Source organism: Neocloeon triangulifer, unplaced genomic scaffold, assembly GCF_031216515.1.
Source record: "Neocloeon triangulifer isolate White Clay Creek 2 clone unplaced genomic scaffold, ASM3121651v1 ptg000009l, whole genome shotgun sequence".
NCBI lineage: Eukaryota > Metazoa > Arthropoda > Insecta > Ephemeroptera > Baetidae > Neocloeon > Neocloeon triangulifer.
The window spans coordinates 603571-625124 of NW_026775551.1; the positions used below are offsets into that span (position 1 = coordinate 603571).

At 37.2% G+C, this 21554-nt stretch overlaps 2 protein-coding genes across 2 annotated transcripts; one reads left to right on the plus strand and one right to left on the minus strand.

The window, feature by feature from the left end:
- The first annotated feature begins 1048 nt into the window (after nt 1-1048).
- LOC132195424 (O-acyltransferase like protein-like) lies at nt 1049-7948 on the plus strand. Its single transcript, XM_059617398.1, has 12 exons — nt 1049-1078; nt 1366-1522; nt 1583-1722; nt 2542-2738; nt 2792-3080; nt 3134-3294; nt 5576-5750; nt 5814-6013; nt 6066-6379; nt 6711-6853; nt 6910-7018; nt 7158-7948. The coding sequence occupies exons 1-12, from the start codon at nt 1064-1066 to the stop codon at nt 7208-7210; spliced, it is 1953 nt and encodes a 650-aa protein (XP_059473381.1). The 5' UTR covers nt 1049-1063; the 3' UTR covers nt 7211-7948.
- Nucleotides 7949-9822: 1874 nt separating this feature from the next.
- LOC132195477 (tektin-1-like) lies at nt 9823-12157 on the minus strand. The gene is made up of 6 exons (XM_059617495.1): nt 11808-12157; nt 11055-11321; nt 10783-11005; nt 10578-10714; nt 10044-10125; nt 9823-9987 (listed from the first exon to the last, which is right to left on the minus strand). Exons 1-6 carry the CDS (start codon nt 12155-12157, stop codon nt 9823-9825), a joined length of 1224 nt encoding a protein of 407 aa, XP_059473478.1.
- Between the last annotated feature and the right edge of the window lie 9397 nt (nt 12158-21554).

Below are 21554 nucleotides of genomic sequence, written 5' to 3' on the forward strand. Positions count from 1 at the left end.
AAACAATAATTTATTATGCAGTAGAACTTTCCTGGTGATTTAAATTTAAAATCGAATTTTCGTCGATGGTATTTGTGAGTTGTTTATTGCTTCAGAAAAAAAACAGTATCCTGCTCTCCATGTTTCGGCTGCAGCCATAATTCATGAACTGTAAAATTTTCTTGACAGAAATTAGTATAATAATTAATTTGATGAATGTTTTTTCCATTAAATGATCAATTTTTTCAATTTTTCACAAATTAATTTTTTTCACAAATTTGACAATTATTGTTAAAAAAATTTTCAGTTACAATTTTTATAATAATTTTGGTCAGATGAAAAAACCAAAAATTTGTTTTGCACACCTTTATTGGAGGAAGTAGACAAAAGACAAATTTATTATTATAATACAATTAAAATTCAAGTAATTTTATGAAAATTGTAATTATGAGAAAATTTAATATAAAAAATATTTTTTTAATTTTTTTTATACAAAGATTAAAACTGAAATGAATTGAAAATATTTCATAAAAACTAAAAAATTTATTTAAACAATAAACCTATCTAGTACAAGCCGACTTTAAATTCAAATCACAATGAGTCAACCGTCGATCGTGAAATTGGACTATAAAATTAAAGAACTTTCCTATTTACAGACTTTTTCCTCGCTTGGGTCAAAGTAAGGACGGATACAATAAATGACACGTCTCTGGCAGGTGGGTATTGAGAGGAGCGTGTCTTTGTCGTTTCCATTCCAGCGTCCTGCTCACAATCGGCGGCGGCGACGCTATTTATGCATCTCTCGGCAGCGCAACTTAATGGTCCGGCTGTTCCTGAGCGAGCGAGAGGATGTACGTTCCGGCGCGGTGACCATAATAGAATTACCATTCACGCGCGCTTTTGATGGCACGACGGCGAGCCGACAGACAACTATCAGCGCTCTACGAGTCTCTCGAGATTTCGCCGCCGATTCCATTCCACAGCGGCAAAGTGCATTACAAACATTTCCCAACGTCATCGATTTCCTCGGCGCCCCGTTTCGCTCCTTGCAGTTCTCGCATTACATCACCATTATTTACAAAGGATGGAATCCGTAACTGTATTAAAATAAGAAAGAGTTGATCATCTCAACCAGAAAAGTGCAAAAAAATTGTTCTTTAACTATTTTTATTTCATATTTTAAGCGCATAATTTGGCACTTTTATAATAATAATCTTATCTGCCGTTTGATTCAAGTTAATGTTTGCATAATATTTTTTCAAACGAGCAGTGAATCTGCATCATTCATTCCACTTGAGATTTAATCATGAAATCTAATCAAAGTACCCAGCAATTGCAAGTTGTATTGCACAATCAAGTTGATAAGCACTTGAAAAACCGTTGCAGAAATCTTCAGCTCCGCAAATGCAGAAGATGGGACGAGGCGCTATGTCGTTGTTGTTGTTGCTGCTGGTGGCTTCGGGGGCCGCGGGGCAGCTTTGCGAGAATCACATCGACCAGTACAAAACCGGCCTGAAGAGCGGCGAGACCTGGGCGCTGCAGAGTATGATTATATGAGCAGCAGAAAATTGTTGTTTTTAATCAGAGAGCGAAACAAGCGCAGTGTACGACTCGTCGACGAAGCTACCCGACGGTGCTTTGACAGGCTTGGTGTCGCCTCCGGGCAACTTTGACGAGTGCCTCGGCGTCAGGGCGCCAGAATTCATCGGCAAGTACTGCAGGATTAAAGTCAACTTTGCGCAGGTTTGATAAATTAATGACAAAATATTGTATGAAATTTTGTATCACAAAAAGATGAATAATTTTAATTTATAAAAGAACGTTTTAATCTGAACCGATTGTGATGTTTTTTTTTTTTTTTTTTTAAAGTTAGAAAAAACTGGAAAAATAGACACCATTAAAGCCATAGTACAAGTCGGTTTGACAAGGGGCCATGGGATTTCTTTGCAAACAAAAAATCAGGTGAAAAGTACACTTTAATTTGACGGATTTTGGCGTGGAAAAAACTAGGAAAACGCTTGTAGTTTCAATTTAAAAATTGAATATCTTGGGTTCTATTTAAGGTTTAGAAATGCGGCTAGAACCATTTTTTTTTTAAATTAAAAAAAAAGATGGAAATCTTAATTTCTTTAATGTTGTACCTACATGTTAGGACTATCTTGGAATAAGTTTCAGCCCAATCTAACGTGGCATATTTCTGCTAAAAAAATTTGTGAATATGACCCCTAGAAAAGGACCTTGATCTTTGACCTCCCAATCATTTGACCTCTCAGGGTTGAAGAGGAGGTAAAAATAAACTTTTTGGTCCTAGCCGCATTTCTGTAACTCAAATAGAACCAGAGATATGCAATATTTAAGTTGACACTTCAGTAGCGTTTTTCCGGGAATGTTTTCAATGTTTTTGACTTTTCCAAGTTTTTCCACGCCAAAATCCGTCAAATCATATGTACTATTCACCTGATTTTTTTTAAAAATAAATCCATGCCTCCTCCTTGCCAACCGACCTGTACTTTGGCTTGAAATGTGTCAATATTAAAATGACAAAAATGACTCATTTACAAGGGCCCAATTCTGCCCCCTCTTCCAACCTTCGAGGTGGCCGCATGTGGGCCTTCAACATGCAGCGACGAGGAAATTGCTCAAGTGGCAGAGTTCAATTTGGGCACTGTTAATCTGTCCGTTTCCAGCGCCGCCACCTACACCCACTCATGCGAGTACGAAGGCCTCCGTTCGCTGGACACCGGTTTCTGGGTGGCCATGTAATCAAAAAGCGCAAAATATAAACAGTTCTTTGCAACGTCACAATTTACAGAGGGGTCATTTCCTGTCTGACTTTGTTGGTCGTCGTATGCGGACTGTGTGACTGGCTGTTGGAAAAGCGTGAAAAAAAGCCGCCAAAAGTGGTGGAAACTTTGGTGTCTGCCTTCTCCCTGCAGAGGAACCTGAAGCAAGTTTTCCGCATTTCGAGGAAGAAGGTGCCGGGCCAGATTTCATCCATCCACGGAATCAGAGTGCTCAGCACAGCATGGGTTGTCCTTGGTCACCGCTACGAAATTTTTGCAATGGCCATGCCATTCATGAATTCTTTCCAAATCTATACGGTTTGTTAATAATTTGACTTGATATTAAAGATTATTAAAATTGCATTTAAAAGCTTCCGCAAGAGTTCAGTTCGATGCCGATCATAAACGCGCTGTTCTCCGTAGACACATTTTTTGTTCTCAGCGGATTTCTGGTCACCTACATTTGCTGCACTGACGCCGTCAAGGGCAGAAAGTTCAATATCATCCAATACTACGTATACAGATATTTGAGGTTAATTATTATGATGAATTTCATACGAGGACGCGCTAAAACTGCCGATCGAAATACAACATGGGTCGATAATTTTTTCAATGATAACCACCTGTCCATAGGTCACCCCCATGTGGTTAAAAAAAATCCCAAAAATTTTTTCGAATTTTTAGAATTTTTTTTCAAAAAACTCAAAATTTGAGTTTTTAATTTTTCTATGAGAGATAAAAACTTCTAAACAACTTTTCTAGACTAACTTTGCAACGCCCGACAACTTTTCAATGCTGACCAAACGTGTACAAACACGTTTAAGGTCACTTTCAGACAAATTTTGAATTTGACTGAAATTTTTGAAATGAACGCCCCCTTGGATTTTTTTGCAGGTATAGGGAAAAATGTAGCCCATCTAATTTTGAATCGATATGGTGATTTCCAGAAATATATTATTTTTTATTTTTCTTTTATTAAAAGGTGAATGAATAAAAACGTTAGATTTTGGGTTTCCTAGTGAGGAGTGAAATCTCGGAATTTGCTTCAATCATCCGATTAATTCTCGCGCTAAGAATTTACTTTGAAATATAACTTTTCTAGACGTATTTTTAGTTTTCCAACAATTTTTCAATAGTAACCAAACGTGTACATACACGTTCAAGGCCATTTTTAGACAAATTTTGATTTTAACTGAAATTTTCATAATGAACGCCCCCTCCGATTTTTTTGGTGGTATAGGAAAAATTGTAGCCCATCTAATTTTAAATCGGTATGGTAATTTTCAAATGTATATTATTTCTTGTTAAAATTATTTTAAAATTAAAGTAAACCAACTCCGACCATGAGCGTATTTTCAGCGCTTGAAACGCACAAAACCTAATGTTTTTATTTGTTCACCTTTTAATTAAAGATAAACAAAAAAAAATATATTTTTGAAAATCACCATATCGATTCAAAATTAGATGGGCTACATTTTTCCCTATACCTGCAAAAAAATCCAAGGGGGCGTTCATTTCGAAAATTTCAGTCAAAGTCAAAATTTGTCTGAAAGTGAACTTAAACGTGTTTGTACACGTTTGGTCAGCATTGAAAAGTTGTCGGGCGTTGCAAAATTAGTCTAGAAAAGTTGTTTAGAAGTTTTTATCTCTCATAGAAAAATTAAAAACTCAAATTTTGAGTTTTTTGAAAAAAAATTCTAAAAATTCGAAAAATTTTTTGGGATTTTTTTTAACCACATGGGGGTGACCTATGGACAAGTGGTTATCATTGAAAAAATTATCGACCCATGTTGTATTTCGATCGGCAGTTTTAGCGCGTCCTCGTATGAAATTCATCTTATTTATCTTTATTGATCAAGATGTTCCAACTAAACTTGTGCATTTTAGCCTTTTTTTAGGTGCCAAAACGTCGTCTATTTTTTTGTCGATTTTACAGTAATTTAGTTGCATTTTTAGCAGGTTTTTTTTTCCGAAATCGTCGCTTTTAGTCGGTATTTTTCGCTATAAAATACACGAATATATGGTTTTAACCGATTTTTTCGAATTTGCATGCATAGATGTGCGCTTTTGGAAGCATAAAAATATTGTATCACCAATTTTCATAATTTTAAACTAACCAGAATGCAAACATAGTAATTTTATGATACGTTAAAGAAACGATGACTGGAACCATTGAATTTTTTTTAACATTGTAGATCGTTAAACAGGCTATTTTTTTAAATCAGTGTTTTTTTCTTTGTATTTTTTTTTTTTTACTTATAAAATATTATGATTTTTGAATAGCTAAGTACATTTATTTGATATTTCCAATAACACGAATATTATAAATGTTTTTCATTGATTGAAATCCTTTTCCTGCTTTCTATAAAAACATGTTAATAGAAATTAACATGTTAAAAAAAAGTGGGATTACTAATTTTTTTTTTTTTTTTTTTTTTTTTTGCTTGAAATAATATCTGTATGATAATATCTTTTTATAGAGGGTGACATTTTTTTTTATGGTTTTCAAAATTAGTTTAAATGAAATTTTTGTGTTTTTTATTTAAGTCGGGAAAAACGTACTAATTACATGAAATAGTTGAAAAAGTCTGTCAATTTAGTCTGTTTGAGTTGCTTTAGTCGTTACATTGAAGGAATAGTCGATTTTAAATAGGTGCCAATCGTCATAAATTCACTTGATTCATGCAGAAAATACCTTTTCGCAACGTTCAAAGCGACGTAGTAAAAGTTGATCGAATCATATGCATGAGCCTAGTTATAAAAACATTTTATTATATGTACTTTTCTGATTTACTAATAATTTTCATCTGAAGATTGACAGCACCAGTTGCGTTTATGATTCTGTTCATTGCTTTTATCATGTACCACCTCGGCAACGGTCCTCAGTGGAACGTGCTTTTCTGGAGCCAGTCTCAAACGTGCAAGGATAGATGGTGGACGACCCTGCTTTACATAAACAACGTTGTAGACTATCCGTCTATGAGCACTGTTAGTTTAATTTATTCATTAAAAAAATCATTTATTCAATTTCCTTGCATTGAAATTTACAAGTGTCTGCCTCAATCGTGGTACCTGTCGGTAGACATGCAGCTGTCTTGGGCGGCGCCAATCGTGCTGATTCCCCTCTTGCGGTGGCCGAAGTACGCCGTGCCCGCCATGGGGATGCTAATTCTGCTCAGCACCGCACTCAACTTCGGTCTGACCTACGCCTACGATTTTTTCTGGACCTACCCCATCTACAACATCCCGAAGTATAAAAGCAAAATTGAAAACAAATAAATTTATTAGAAAATGGAATCAAAGTCCTACGAGCCAGACGGACTACTGGTTCTGGTGCTACTTGATGCCGTGGATGCGAGCGCAGCCCTATCTGGTCGGCATGCTGCTGGGCTGGTACATGAGCACCCCACGCAAACCGATGGGCCGCCTGTGGGCCACGGCCGTGTGGCTCCTAAGCACGGCGGCCACCCTCGCGGTGCTTTTCACCATCTCGCTCGCCTACAGACCCGACCACCCGTACAACGAGACCGAGGCCGCTTTCTACAATTCGCTGCACAGACTCGTGTGGGGCTTGTCGGTCGCCTGGGTCATTTACGCCTGCTCCAACGGACTAGGAGGTTGAATTAATTAAATTTTACTCCACGTTTATCTTTTATGGGTTCTGAAACTATTTTCCGAATTTTGAACTATTTTTCTTTAGAAAACTTTATTATGTTAAAAGGCACTTAAGATTTTGTTATGGTGAAAGTTTCAAAGAAAATCCACCGTAAAAGGAAGCTCTCAAAGCTAATTAGATGAAAATTTTAAACGGAAATTGATCACGACAACAAGACATAATCGTCTTAACAAAATTTACGATAATGCTGATGGCGGCTGAGAGTTTATAATGGGGCCTATTGCCATTAACGGCCTTAACTCGTATGTTAATGGAGCACTGACTGCACGCAGGGCCGGTGGACGCGATCCTCTCCTGGCGCTACTGGCAGCCTCTCAGCAAGCTGTCGTACTGCGTCTTTCTCACGCACATGTTCCTCATCTTCTACGAGGTCGGTGTGCAGAGGACGCCCAGCTACTTCACGCAGCCCTTCATGGTGGGTACACATGAGCGAAAAAATTATAAATGCGAAATCGCCCTTCTTATTTGCAGGTGCACGGCCTCCTGGCCGACTTGCTGGCCGTCATTCCCCTCTCGCTCCTCCTCTACCTCTTGACGGAGGCGCCGGCCATGGCTCTCACTCGAAAACTCTTCGGCAAAGGTACCGTAATTTAATTAATTGCAATTCACGACGGAAAACGCAATAATATTTGTGCAAAATTTCAAATTTATTTTAACAATTTGGTTTTACTAGAAAGAATCAAACTTAATTATATTAAAACTTTTTGTGTGTTTTACAGACAAAAAGCAGGCGGCAGTCGGCGGCGACATGACGAAGCAGGGCGGCGCGTGAGCGCAGCTCATTAAAGTGGCACGCATCGCTTGCTGTTTGAGTTGGATATCACGCGCCGCGCTTGCGAGTTTCATCTTGATTCAAATTCCAGGTGCCTGCGAATGTGCGCCGACTTTAAATTAGCACCCTCCGAATTTTGTGTGTAAATAATTAAATCCGAGCACGGATTCCAATTAATTAACCAGCGGCAATAAATTATTTTGCTAATTAAAAAAGGCGTGTAGTCTTATTTCGATATTCTTCTCCGCGTTAAAAGGCGGCTTGTTTCTGTGCTGTTGCGAGCGTAATCACGTTAAGGTCGCACGCCCACCTTTTGCCACTTGCACGCGCCTAATTAATCTGCATGATTAACCTTTTAGTCCATATCTGACTCTAATTGTGCGCTCTCGTCGTCCACACAACTCACAATTCACGTCCGCCGACCGAATCCGGTTAGTGTGATTCAATTTTATGCGCTTTAATTCTGCAATCTGATACGCGCTCTAGTCCGGTTGATTATCAAGCATAATAATTGGCTTCCAGAGTAACGCTGCACGTAAATTCAGTTATGCAACCAGTTCAACGGATTTGCCGCGCCGGTTGCATACACTACCCCTGTGAATGGCTTTTACCGGCTTTTATTATTCGTATGGCGTTGAATAATTATATGATTAATTAATTCGAAATCGGATCAAAGGTCTTTTTGTGCGAGTATAATTCAAAACTCTTGGTACATATATTAGGTTTGCAGTAAATTTTTTCACTTTAGATTAGATTAGATCAAAATTTATTGCATTAGACATATGTAATACATCACCAATTTGTCTTTACAACAAGTCAATAAAATAGCAAAATAAAACCTCCAAAAAATTTTAACTATAACATTCAATAAGTGAGTAATTGAGGGAGCGATTGAGGGAGCTCGCACGCCATTGATAATTTGGCGGGGGTGGGCAAGCATTTGACTATCCCTCCTCAAATACTGCAGGGGAAAACCACCCCCGAAAACCCTGCAGCTGAGTCTCACTCTTCCAAATTTAGGCATTCAAATTTACATGTCCAATATTCATTCATATCATAGTATTGACACTTCAGCATTACAAATTTGACACTTTTAACAAAGTTGCCATAGTCAGATATTTCTTTCAGTACATTAGGTAGTTTATTATATACTCTGGCAATCATTATCTCCGGACTCTCATTTACGCAATTTAGTGAGCTTGGCCTTACAAACAAATCAGTGTCGACGTAGCTGGTAGCACGCGTAGTTCGCACTACTACACCTGGAACATCCCGATTCCGTTTAAACTTTTCAGGAAATTTACGCACAAACTTAACGCACTCCAAAATATATAATGAATAGACTGTAAGAACTCCAAATTTCACAAATAGTGGTCTACATGAGTCTAGCGCCGAGTTACTTCTCCAGTATTGAACACCAGCCATTGCTCTTATTACTCGCTTCTGCGCTAGAAAAACATCTTTCATGTGTGTAGAGCCACCCCAGATTACAATGGAGTAAAGTATTCGGCTAGCCGCGTACGCATGATAGGCTTGGACTAGAGTTGATTCCAATACTTTGTCTCGCAACATGATAAATAGATACGTAACACTGCGTAACTTGGCAACCACTTCACTGCACTGCTTGCTCCAACTCATTGTATCTGTTATCGTTACTCCAAGAAGGCGACTACTTTTCACCACAGATAATTCCTTATTGTCTATGAAGACTTCGGGCTGAACTATTTTCTTCGTTTGTGCCGTGTGCATTGTCATTACCATAGACTTGTTTGGGTTCAGTTTTAAGTAATTATCACTCGCATATTTCACCATATCAGAGTTTGCTTCTATTGTCCTTTCATTCACCTCAGAGGCAGTTTTACCTTTCACAATCATAGTTGAGTCATCAGCAAAAATTACTAATATAGCAATTATAATAATCAATGGAAGGTCAATCGAGTACGCACTATATGAAAAGGGGCCAAGTGAGGTACCTTGCGGAACGCCTCTATTGCTTTCCTGCAGCTTTGATTTAATTATCTCTTCTTCAAAATTTTCATTAAGGATTTTAAGCTTAACGAGCTGTTTTCTTTCCAGCAAAAATGACTTGATCCAGTCTAAGGCTTTGCCATTAACACCAAACATTTGTAGTTTGCTTAACAATCTCTCAGGTACTAGTGATCCAAATGCATGTACGGGGGGCATGTACATGCATGTAAGGACGATTTGGTTTAAAAAAAAAAATAGTAATTAAACCTTAGAAATATTTTATTTCTTTGAAATAAATTGTTATTGTATTTATGTGTTTTAAATTAGCCGATTAATTTCAGTGTAAATGGTAACCTATAACAACATGAATATTTTATAATTTTTAATACATTTTTTTTCTTTTGTTTCTTTTATATACATGTATTTATGTATTATTGACATAGCACACCTGCGGTGTACAATAAAAGCATTAAAAATTAATTAATTAATTAATTTTAAAATTAAATTTTTTTTTAATAAAACAGATTAACAGATTAATTAAAAGTCTAACACTAAAAAAATCAAGAGTAACGTTATCCATCGAATTTCACGAAGGCGAAACTCCCCTCAAAATCTCTCATAAAGACAAGGAAACAGGGTTTATTTTATTGCAACTGTCGTTGTGGCTGCACAAATAGTGTATGGATATTGAGGCTAACTCGTTGCGTCATGCACTGAACTTCATCCAAAGCCATCGAGAGCGCCTTCAACTCCAATTCCTGCGTCACCAACTGGCAAGTTCGCTGCAGCGCATGCAGAGACGCTTCCGACTGGAAAACGCGAAACAGTTTAATGAGAGGAATTTTACATCAAAAAGGTCGTTCACCTGCTGCCTCTGCTTTTCTAAACTTTCACAGTCCTTCTGCAGCTGCGCCAATTCTTTGTTCAGCTGTCTCTCTGCTCGATCGCTGATAAATTGAAAAAAAAATCACAATTTAAATAAATAAATATAATCTGTTTGGAGAAATTGACAGGTAAGGAGATGATCATGGAAGTGATGAACTCATGTTTTTTGCTCCTTATTGTTCCAAAACAAATGGCTCTACCAGTTACGATCACAGTCTGCGACTCTATTTCATGCGTGAGCATGTAAAATACAAAGAAATCAGCAAAATCGAAAAACAAACACTTTTTAACATAAAAATTAAAGTCTTAAATTTGTTACTCTTAAGATTTGAATTCTTGTTCAAATTTTTAGTTTTTTTTCTGGTTTTCATTCTTGCACATGAAACTGTGACGCAGACTGTGACCGAAACTGGAAGAGCCATTATTTTTTTTTTTTTGTAATGAGGAAAAGCCCGATTGTCTTTATTTCCATCAATATAATCAACAGCATTTTTTTAACTTCACAAAAATTAACCTGCACTTTTCGATTCCAGGTCGAAGGTCTCGTTCATTTAGTCTGGTGATGACCAGTTTTATGTGGTCCTGATTAATTGCCATTGGCTGCTGCAATTGAACCAACATTCTTTTCACCTCGTTTGCCTGTTGAATTGTCTAAAAATAAGATTTATTGATGAAAAATTTCCTTTCATTCTGAAATTTATATATATGAAAAAAAATACTTCTGCAAGTTCATTTTCCAATTTTTCCTTCGCCACCTTCGTTTCGGAAATTCGCTTTTCGAACGCCAGGTTGGTGCGTTCATAGACTTTGCAGATGTCCTCGCACGCCGCCCTGAGCACGATTTCGGCACTCGACCTAAGCGCCCTCGACTTCCTGATTTGTGCGTTGGCCTGCAGGACGTTGCTCCGCGTGTAATACTCCCACTGCAACTCGGTGCTGCTCCTATCGAAAGGAATAAAAAAAGTCGAATCAAATACTTGCAGCGGCTTACTTTTTGCCTGTGACGACGAGGGCCGATTGCAGGTCAGACGAGTTCACGGAGAGCTGCACGCAACGCCTGTCAATGGAAAGCGCCGCCTCTTTGCCGCTCGCGTCTTTGTTTATCATGTAAACTGCGATTCGCAACAAACGCTGCTGTTCGATCAGATCCTTTTGAAGCTTTCTCAAATTGTTCTGCGCCGTCGAAATTTTGTTTTCCTCTAATTGGAGACTGCGTCCCACTGGATCTGGTACTTTTTCTACTCCCTCTCTTCCCTCCCTTAAATTAAAAAAGATTCAGAGTAATTGTTAGTATTTTTTTTGAAAAATCCACAAAAATCATAATATTGTATGGAAGATTTTGCTACATAAATTATGCTTAAAGTTTAAATTAATAAGGAACTTATGATAATTATCTACACTGTGAATAAAACTTCTCAACCTTTTCCCATAAGATCAATGTAAATTTTTGATGTCGAATGACCTAATTATTTTATTTTTCTATCTTAATGAACGTCATTTGCTTAAACTTTTATCAATCTTTATCGGGTAAATTTTGAAATAACAATTATTTTAGAAAATTCCCATAAGAAACAATGTTAAATTTCAAAAATTCAGTTCTCCGAATAAATTCAAATTTTCTTACTGTGTCTTCTTGGAACTGACATAAAAAACCCAATCTTAATGCAGGGAAAAATTTAATATTCTTTTGCAAAAGCCTTAAATTAAAAAAAATTATTCGATTAAAAAGTGTTAAAAGACAAACCTGATTTTCATGCACTCTTTAGTAACACTGAGCGGTTCCTGGCACTTTTCCTTGGCCACCAAGACTCTTTCGACAACCTCGTCCAACGCCCTGACCTCCTCCTCCAACTTCTCCTTGCACCAGTCTAGTTCCAAGTGCTCAAACTGCACCTCCTTGACCCTTTCTTGCAGGTCGAAGCAGGTCACCCGTTCGGCCGAGACGGCGCGATCGACGCACGAGTCGCCTACGCGTTGCGCGGCGTCGACGGCCACCTCGGCGCGCCGTTGACTTGCGGTGGCCGAGTCGCAGCGCTTCTGGTTGTGGTCGCGCCATGACCGCATCGACTCGGACACTTGGGCAGGGGCCAGCATCTTTGTTTAATAAACTTATTCAACAAACCTCCACTCGCAGGACAAACGAGTTTATTTGATGTTTCTATGGTAACGAACGCCAAGGTGGAAAGATATCGTTTGCTCGTAGGTCTTTGCATTTTGAGTTGCGGTGCGCCTTCAATATATGTATATAGTGAGCTACGACGGAAATCAATACAAGCGCCGTCCTGCGTTGATTGTTTGCACACTGTTGCTTGTCTGCTACTTTCAAATCAACGAAAAGATTCAAAAAGTTTTCAAATAGTTTTTTTATTTATCATTATTTATAATTATTAAATTATTATTTTATTCTTCTCATTCAATGCGAAAATTTTAAATTGGGAATTTTAAATTGTCTGCTACCGCTGGTGCCTTTCCCAAAGAGGGATAAGCAATTAAAAAAAAAATAAATAAATAAAAAGAGAAGAAAGGGTTTACAACTAGCAGATGTCTGCTAAAACGCCCGACATCAAAAGAGACACGGCCGCCGCGGTAAACCCTTATCATCAAGGAGAATTAATATATTTAAATTTAATTATGTAAAATGTAAAAAATCTAGATAGCATAAAGAGACAGTTGAAAATCAGATTAAATTCTGGAATGTACTATCTGTTGAAAAAATATTTGAACAATAAATTTTATTGTGGCCTGAAGTCCTTTCGATGATAACCACGGAGTACCTCGAATCCATCCTTACAATACAATACAATAAGAAGTATAAGAACCAGTAATAGAGACAGTGAAATTGTGGAATCTGTTGCCACCAGTATTAAAAAAAGCAAAAAAAAAAAAAAAAAAAAAATGGAGTGAAACACTTATTGAATACATGAATCTTAAAACAAAATTAAGTATGTAAAAAATGCACTTTTAAAAGTCTAAATTTGTAAGTAGTGAGGCTGTTAAGCACCAGCTTTTATAATTTCTAAACGGAAATTGGCTGGACTTGTATGAAATAAATATCTTTCTATTCAAAATTATGAACTGTAATTAAATTTCATAATTTAATACCAAAGAAAGGGGAATTTCCCAGGTTTATTAAAAAACAAAAATAAATAAATAAATTATTCAATGTTCAACGAGGAATAGCCGTCTGACATTTACACATGCCTTCTCAATTAACATTTTGGTGACATTTTTAATTAATGAAAAGTTGTTCAGCTTCGTTCGCCAGTGACGTCATTTCGTCATTACACACCTGACGTGTCATTCAACAACATAAATTCACTTTTCTCGTCGCGAAAGCAACGAATTTTCTACCTTGCGAATCGCCTTGTGCCGTCGTCGAGCAGTCGGATTTAATTTTGGTCCTGCACTCTGGGCTTATTTGCAGGCAAGCTGCTGCAAAAACCCCTCGCGGCGCGCGCCAATATAATACGTGCGACTGTGTCAAAGAATGAAAACTTCAAAGTTGATTTCGCTCTCTCTCTCTCGCTTCTGCGATTCTAATTTCTCGCGACCCGGATCGAGCAGCTGTCAAATCGTAATTAAGCGCACTTTACTGCTGCACCGCCTCACTATTTACGACTCGCTCTCTTCATAATTCACAAGTCAAAAGTCGAGAGCCGCCTGCTGCAGCCGCTGCGTAAAATCTCCCGCTGGCCGCCGATCAATGAACGCGAATCGAAGCAAGTTTATAAAGCGGCTTTGGATGCTGCGGAGACACGAACCTAACTTCCTTTGACTCCGTGTCATATTGGAAGCGTCATAATAAAAATAGCACACGCGAACAGACACGAATAATAACTCCATTAGAAAGCTGCATTCCAACTGTCAAAATGAGAAAAAACTCCCACTGCTTTTCTAACTAATAAAATGAATCCTTTATTTGATTGGAATGTGCGCTGGATTTTCAGAGAAATATTTTATTATTGAATGATCTTCTAAAGACTTCAAGATTTCCGAATTCTTATTAATTTTTAGAACTCTTTCATTCAATAAAAAATTAATCAATTTTGTTTTTCCATTGAAAAGTAAAAAAAATGTAATAATGTAAAGAAATCCAATCCATGATTTGCGTAATAAAATTTAATTTGTTTCTGAGTTGGATTTTGAAGGCTTATTTTCATCAAAATTTTACTAAATTTCAAATTTTAAGCTTATAAAGTTTTCCTTATAGAAACATCGTGTTTTTTCTGCCCATATAACAAAATGACCTCTCATCGTGCGCTACAAATTGAATTTTAATTAATTATTATTATTATAAAATTAAAATTGTAATTTTTTTTTAATAAAGTATATTTATTTAAAAAGAAATGCAATCAATTTTATTATAAATAATATATCTAATCATAAGCGAGATTAAAACAGCCGTGAAGTCGTGAAAAATTGCAATCCTAATCAAGCGGCAGTTACGAGGAGGAAAAATGTGCGTCGCGCAAGCAATCTGGCAAGTACGTATATTTCACGAAACGGGTACGCGTTTCAGACCCTTAATTCCCAGCAGCGTTTTACGACCTGCTTTGCAGCTGCTCTTGGCCTAGTACGGATTGTTTAAGCGAATCTTGAGGGGCACACAATGAAATATGCACGCGGACACAAACAGCACCAGTCCAAGTCCGGCGGGCTTTAAGTGCGCCGTAAATTTTTCATTGGCCGCGGCGGTTTGTGAGCCCGGCCGGCGGCACACATACCAGCGGCCGTAAAAGCTCTCGTTGATTCGCCGCAAAAGTTTATCTTGGCCGGCGTGCTGATCGGTTTCAAAATCCCCGAGAATTCCACTGATGGCTATCTCTGGAGCCGTTTTGCAGATAGGTCGGCCTGATATTGCGGTTTTGCCGACGGACGAGGCACAAAAAATGAGAGCAATAAATTGCAAGGAGGCGCGCTTATCGTTCAGCGAGCTCCGCTGCACTCGCGGTGCATCCGAAGCGGGCAAAAAGCACCCCCTTCTTGCCACTCTTGTGGTCCCTCCTTTGTTGCACAAACGACGCCGCTCAAGAAGTGTGATGTGGTTATTTATCTTTAAGCACAAAGGGAGATGCAAAAACGAAGAGGTCTTTGTGAAAACAATCGAAAATTAATTTAATTTTTCAAGGATATTTTTAAGAGCCTTGAAATGAAGCATCAGGGTTGAAAAGTAAATTACTGCTTATGCTGACCTCAATATCAGGCAGAAAATTTTAATGTTAAAAAAATAAAAAGCATCAAGTTCAAAAAATTTTGTTAGCCTAAAAATTCGAGTCTGTTGAGGATTGAGTGAATTTTTTTCCTTGAAATTTATTGTGACATTTAATTTGGAGTAAATAAAAAAAGTCAATGTTTACCTGTTTATGTTATGTTATTATTATAAAATGTTTTTTATTTCAATATAATTTCATAATAATGTGTTATAAATTATCATGTTTTAATAAATATAACTTAACTTTTATTTATTTTAAAATTGTATAATAAATATTAAAAGAGTTATTAGTATAAGTTTCTTGTTCAATAAATATATATAATATGGCATAGAGAACATTTGAGCTTAAAAAATTTATTATTATAATTATATAAAATATTTTGTCAAAATCACTTGTTGTAAATTTTGAACAATGAAATGTTAAATTTGATGATTACTCATTTTTGAAGGCTGATTTTTTCAGCACAAAACTATTTTTCCTTTCATCGCATTAGCTCATCAGAATGGAAAATACCGCGCGGATGGATTGCACGACGGTTTTTGAAGAAAGTGTGTCTCTTAAGGGAGAGACTTGCTCGACAAACTTTGCTCATTTCCATCATGCAATTGCGAAACATTGTTGATTTACCCCGGGAAATATGACTCGGGCTGGCACAATTCTCGGATGATGTTTGCAGTCGCACTGCACTTAATTAAAGTCTAGACGAGCAGCTTTCATAAATTAGAGCCGAGAGTTAATTGCTGTTTGATTTGAAAGCTGCCGTGCCGTGTTTACACCAAAGTTGCAAACTGTCACGCCGAGTGTTGTTTCAGCAGCAGCCATAGTGTCACGCCTAGCAGCGAGAATCATGCTTTGTTCCCACTCGTCTAAAAGTTTACAAACTTCGGGACAAATCTTCTGTTACTTAAACTAATAAACCATTAAAAACAACTGTAAATCCATCAATCAATCATTCATCAGTATTAGAAGATTGGCAAAAAATGTAATTTTGATAATTTATTTGTTAAATTTCTTAAATCGCTTCCAAATATCTTTAAAAAAATTTTATTCACCAAATTTTTGATTAAATTTTAATTTAAACGAAAAAAACACTTTTAACAATTTGTTTATTGTTATCAGGATTCAGGATTATTTGTCCAATACTTAATGTTAAAACTATTTTACTTGGAAATTTTAGTCTAAGAGCTGCACAGAAATTTGGCCATTGTTCGAATTTTTTTGTTTCTAACGATTCGTTTTGATTCAGAGCCTTCAAATTCTTTTTCGTTTGATATTGAAGAAGATTCTAATTTTTAATTTAATCGGTTAAAAATCAACTTTGTCTGATATACTTACAATGAAGACTCATTTAAAATGGCAGACCTGAATTTTGTCATTTCTCTCAATTTAGAATTTGCGAGCTGCGTCAAATAATCTCTATTGTCTTACAAAGAGCATCGTTCTGATCCTTCAAAACCATTTGTTACAAATGTATTTTCCCACTTCGCATTTGCAAATCCGCACGCGTAATATAAGAGGCTTACCTGAAAATTTTGCAAGAAAGGTAATTTATTCGCCGCGAATTCCGGGGGCTAATAATTTGCCTTTGAGATGGAGCGCGAATTAGCGCCGGAGGTGTGCGATGACGAAACGACGGCGCCGCGAGCAGATTATTATTATTTTAAGTGCGTGTCGGTGTTCGTTCGCCTCGCTCGCGAGCAGATTTGAATTTAATCCTTTTTCGTTAAAATGGGATTGCAATTTAATCAGCTCTCGTCGCGAGAGACTTTTCACCGAGAAATGGCGCCGCGTTATTAAGGTAATTACCACGCGGATTCCTTATCTCCCGCGTCGTTTTTTGCAGCACTCGCGCGTGCGACACGGTGCATGATTGATGATCGGCCTCTTTAATGAGAGCGACCGACGAAAAAGCTCCTTTGTCTCTTCCACCCGCTCTGAGAAAACCATCTCTTAATAATAATGATGCAAACATAACAACGGCAAAAAATCACGCTGATACACAAGTAGGAATTTTCTTTCAGACGAGCGCAGCAAACCGCCTCCGCGACTTTTGTTGTTCGAGTGCACTCGAGTGCCCATTGTTCGCCGTTTTACCGCCGCAGTCTTTTGCTAATGATTTCCGACTCACTCTTGCTCTATTATCCAATTATTTCCGCTGCTCATCAACAACAACGTCCCCTTTGTATCCTCTGCTCTTTTTCAGGTAAAAACATTGAAAAATAAAGAGAAACAAGAACAATAGGTAATTAATGTCAAAGCTTCTATCAACTTATATTTTAATATTCAAATTTATTTTAATGAAGAATTTTAAAATTAAATTTATTAACGCGGGGGTAAAAAATAAATGGACGCGGTTTTCATAAATTCATGAGCGCGGCCGCGTAAATAACACATTTTGGCGACGCATATTTCACAAACACGGCGAACCCGTCCGTCCATTTGTGTCACTCGAGAGACCGCACCAGCAACGAACACGAAAACACATTTGAAAAAAATGATGTTGTTAGCGTCGGCCGAGTGGTCCAGTTTTGTAATCGTGGGTGCGAAAATAATAATTGGGCCGGCCGGGGTGCTGTGCTTGTAACGCAGTGTGCGTGAAATAATAACTGCCGTGATAAAATAAAAATATAAAACAGGGCTGACGGCGGACAATTAGTTTGGCGCAGCAACAACAAAACATTTTTTCATATTTTTGATGGACTTTCCTGAAAGCAAAATTAATTCATTCATTTTGACTAATGGATTCGCGTTGAGGGAAAAAGTTAGAAAGTTTTGCTTTTTCCGCGCAGAGCAGGGAAAAGTTTGTTGCGGCCAATTGACAGCCGCGAAAATGAATGAAGAGAGATTGCGTGTTTCTTGATCGTCATCGCAACTGTCGCCGGCTTGATTTTTATTTATGGCCTCGCGTTTCTAATCGTTATTTATAATGCGCTCACGCCGACTTGACGTGAAACAACGTTGCATCTTTCTTTTTACCTTGAAGTAGAAACGCAAACAAAATGAGAGCCTGCTGGATATTGAATAGAGTTGATGGGATTCTGATATTATTGCTTTTGTATAAAATTGCAGGATGTGAAAAAAAAATAGTTACCGAGAATGAATCCTTAATGAAGGAGGAAAATAAATGATGTATCTGCAGGATAAACATATTAATATAGCAAAGTGCGCAAATTGAAACTTACATCAGCTTTGCAAAGCTAAAGCAGATGCATAATTTTAAAATCCAAATTGAGCGACAAGATGAGAGCGCTTGAAAATTGGTAAACGGTTGTATTTTCTCTCTGTGCGCGACGATTTTCCTTCTACCCACGCAACGCCCCGTTTCTCCCAACAAAGAGATGCGTCTATTTTCGCCCGTTCACCCTGTAAGAAACAAAGAGGCTCCTGCTCTATGTACCATTTTCCCACGGGATGTATAGCATTTCCTTTGAAGAGCTGAAAACCTCTCAAATAATCAACACGTCATGTATGTTTTCCACGCCCTGCAGTTTTCCATACTTGCGTCCATGCAACAAATAACGTTGATGCAATCGGTGGTTTGCGCAATTGAAAGAAAAAAGAGCAAAAGTCGTTGTTTTTGTGAGCACACAGTATATTCACTCAATTAAAAAATGATGTAAGTAAAAAAAATAATGGGTGGTACCTTTCACTAATAAAAGATACAGGCATGACCCTAAAAAATTAAATATTCATTCCAACAATTCCTTTTTTTTTTAAATTGTTTTCAACAATTGAATGTAAACAATTGGAAAAATAAACATCAATAATAGTAACTCCGAGGAAAAAATTCTCCTTCAATTTAAAAGACAACATTTTATAAAGAAATCTTTACAGACGGACTCTATAAAAAAATGTAGGGTTTACATTATTTTTATAATTTTAATTGAAATATTCAATTAAACTATTTTTAGTCTTCCAAACGATTAGTTCAATGATCTGATTTTGCTTTACATTGTCTGATATTGATCATTGATAAGAATTCGGGTAAGGAGGCAGGTGAACCAAAAATTATTTTGAATCTTTATGTGCGAGAACGCGACGAAGAGCCCAGGCGAGTTCCCAAAATACCGGCAAGCGCGCCTACGTGTGTTTCAAATCCTGGCGGAGAGCGGCAGAGAAAGCATGCAAAATTCTCGGTGCGAAATGCTGGGGCGTGAAATATGAGAAGGGAAGAAGCCCCGAGACTGGTGCGTGAGAGGCCAAGAGAGATAGAGGGAATATTGCCGAGTAGTGCTGTGCTCTCTTCGCAGCTGGCAAATGAACTTATGCGTCCCTCGGGAGGGCGTGAAAAAGCGCGCGACAGATTCCTTGGTTCGCTCACCTGGGAAGGTGCTCAGCTCTGCAGATTTATCTCCGCGCGCAGACTTAACCAGATTATAAAACATGCCTGCCGAATAAATCCTCATTTTCGACTCGTTTTGCTCTCCGCGGATTTACGGCCGACTGCATTCAGCCCCTGTTAATTGATTCGACGCCGGATAGGCAGCCTTCGCGCTTTGCCGCAATTAGCCTCCTGATTGATTCTGACCTCTGTTTGATTGTATTCCGCTACTACGACGGCCACAAGAGATGTGCCGCCGCAAAATCGAGTTGATTTCAATTATTTAATCCAAGCATGCCTCGTGATGCCTCGTTAATTAAAATTTTCCTGTTTACAAAATTGTTATTTTTTATCTAATTATTATGTAATTTTATCTTTTACGTTATAAAATTTAAATTTTACTCTAAACAATATTTCTATGGGTGGAAGTTGGATTGAGGCGCAGCCAAACTAGTTGTAGTGGTGTTCTTTATTGCATGGTTAATCCAGCACACTCTCCAATGCTCTTCTCCTCAATACACAATACAGTACAAGCTTTTATACCTGACTCATATAGCTGACATAGCAAACCTCACAGTGACCTGACTTATTGTTTAGCTTACCAAGCCCAAACGTAGCAATATTTTTTTTTCTATATAGGTAATTTTATTCAGTTATTATTTTTTTTTAATTTTTAGGTGACTGCAATTGAAATATCGTTTTGAAAGATAAGATATTACTACTTTTTAATATTATTAATGCATCTTCTTCATTGATATTGCACAAATTTTGATGTGGAAAACATAATTTTATACTTTTGAAACTCGCCCATTAGCTACTGAATCAAACCAAGAAATAAATTTAAAATAAATCTTAACAAATTAATCAAGAATTCTATAAGCTCATCACGGGAATAAAACCTATGCGATGATAAAATCATTTTTGAGCGCGGCTTTTTCCAAAATTCTGAAAATTTAACGAAAAAAGATATCTATATGCTCAAAACAAACTCATTTGCGTTTTCTGAGTGCGTTTTCTACGATTAAGAGATAGTAGAAATTTGATGATTAAATCGCACTGGGTTCAATTTTATTGAATTAATCACCCTCTAATGAATAAGAGACATGTACAAGTATTTTAACTGTATGCAAAATTTAACCATTTTACCCTTTTTATATTGTCATAACCCTTTCATATTTCAGCGTACAGTTTCTCACACACACAACACAGCACAGTTCTTTTGACGAGTTTAAATCCACAGCTGGTGCGGAAAGAGGCCAGAGAAAGAACACAAGGGCGCATCTTCCGGGAAAACGGAGATAAATCAAATGGAAAGGAAGAAGTCTTTTTTTTCTTTTCAAGCGGCACTTGTCGCAAAATTTTGCTGGCTTTTTTGCCGAGACTGCAGTGGCGGATGAAATGCGGGCTTCGGCCGGGTGCTGTTAATTAAAAATGTGTGAGTGTGCGCGAGTGTTCAAGAGACAGACCTCGCGCCAGACCGCACCAAAGAAGGAAGGGTCTGCTGTGTTGTGTGTCATGCAGGCTGTCGCAATTATTATCAGTCGGATAAATTGAATCAGTTGCGATTTTTCTTATTTTTCCCTTTGAATTTCAATAATCTAATTTGTAAAAAATTACTAAAGCGTTTGCAAATTTTAAATTTTATTGCCAAGCTTTCCAATAATTTTATTTTATCAATAACTTAATTAAGAGTCATGCTTTGATGAATTTCCATTAATTTTAATAGTGGAGAATTAGAGTAAGAAAATATATTTTGCTAAATTCCCATTTAAAAAAAAAAAAATAGAGTTCAATAGATTAATTTTAGCTACTCTATGATTTCTAAATACACATTTACTCCGTAAATGATAAAAGTTATTATAAAGAAATAAATAGTCATAAAAATAAATGAAAAGGACATTTTTTTGCTTAATGAATAAAGCTGACTTGGGGATATGTACTGTAAAAAAAGGATTTT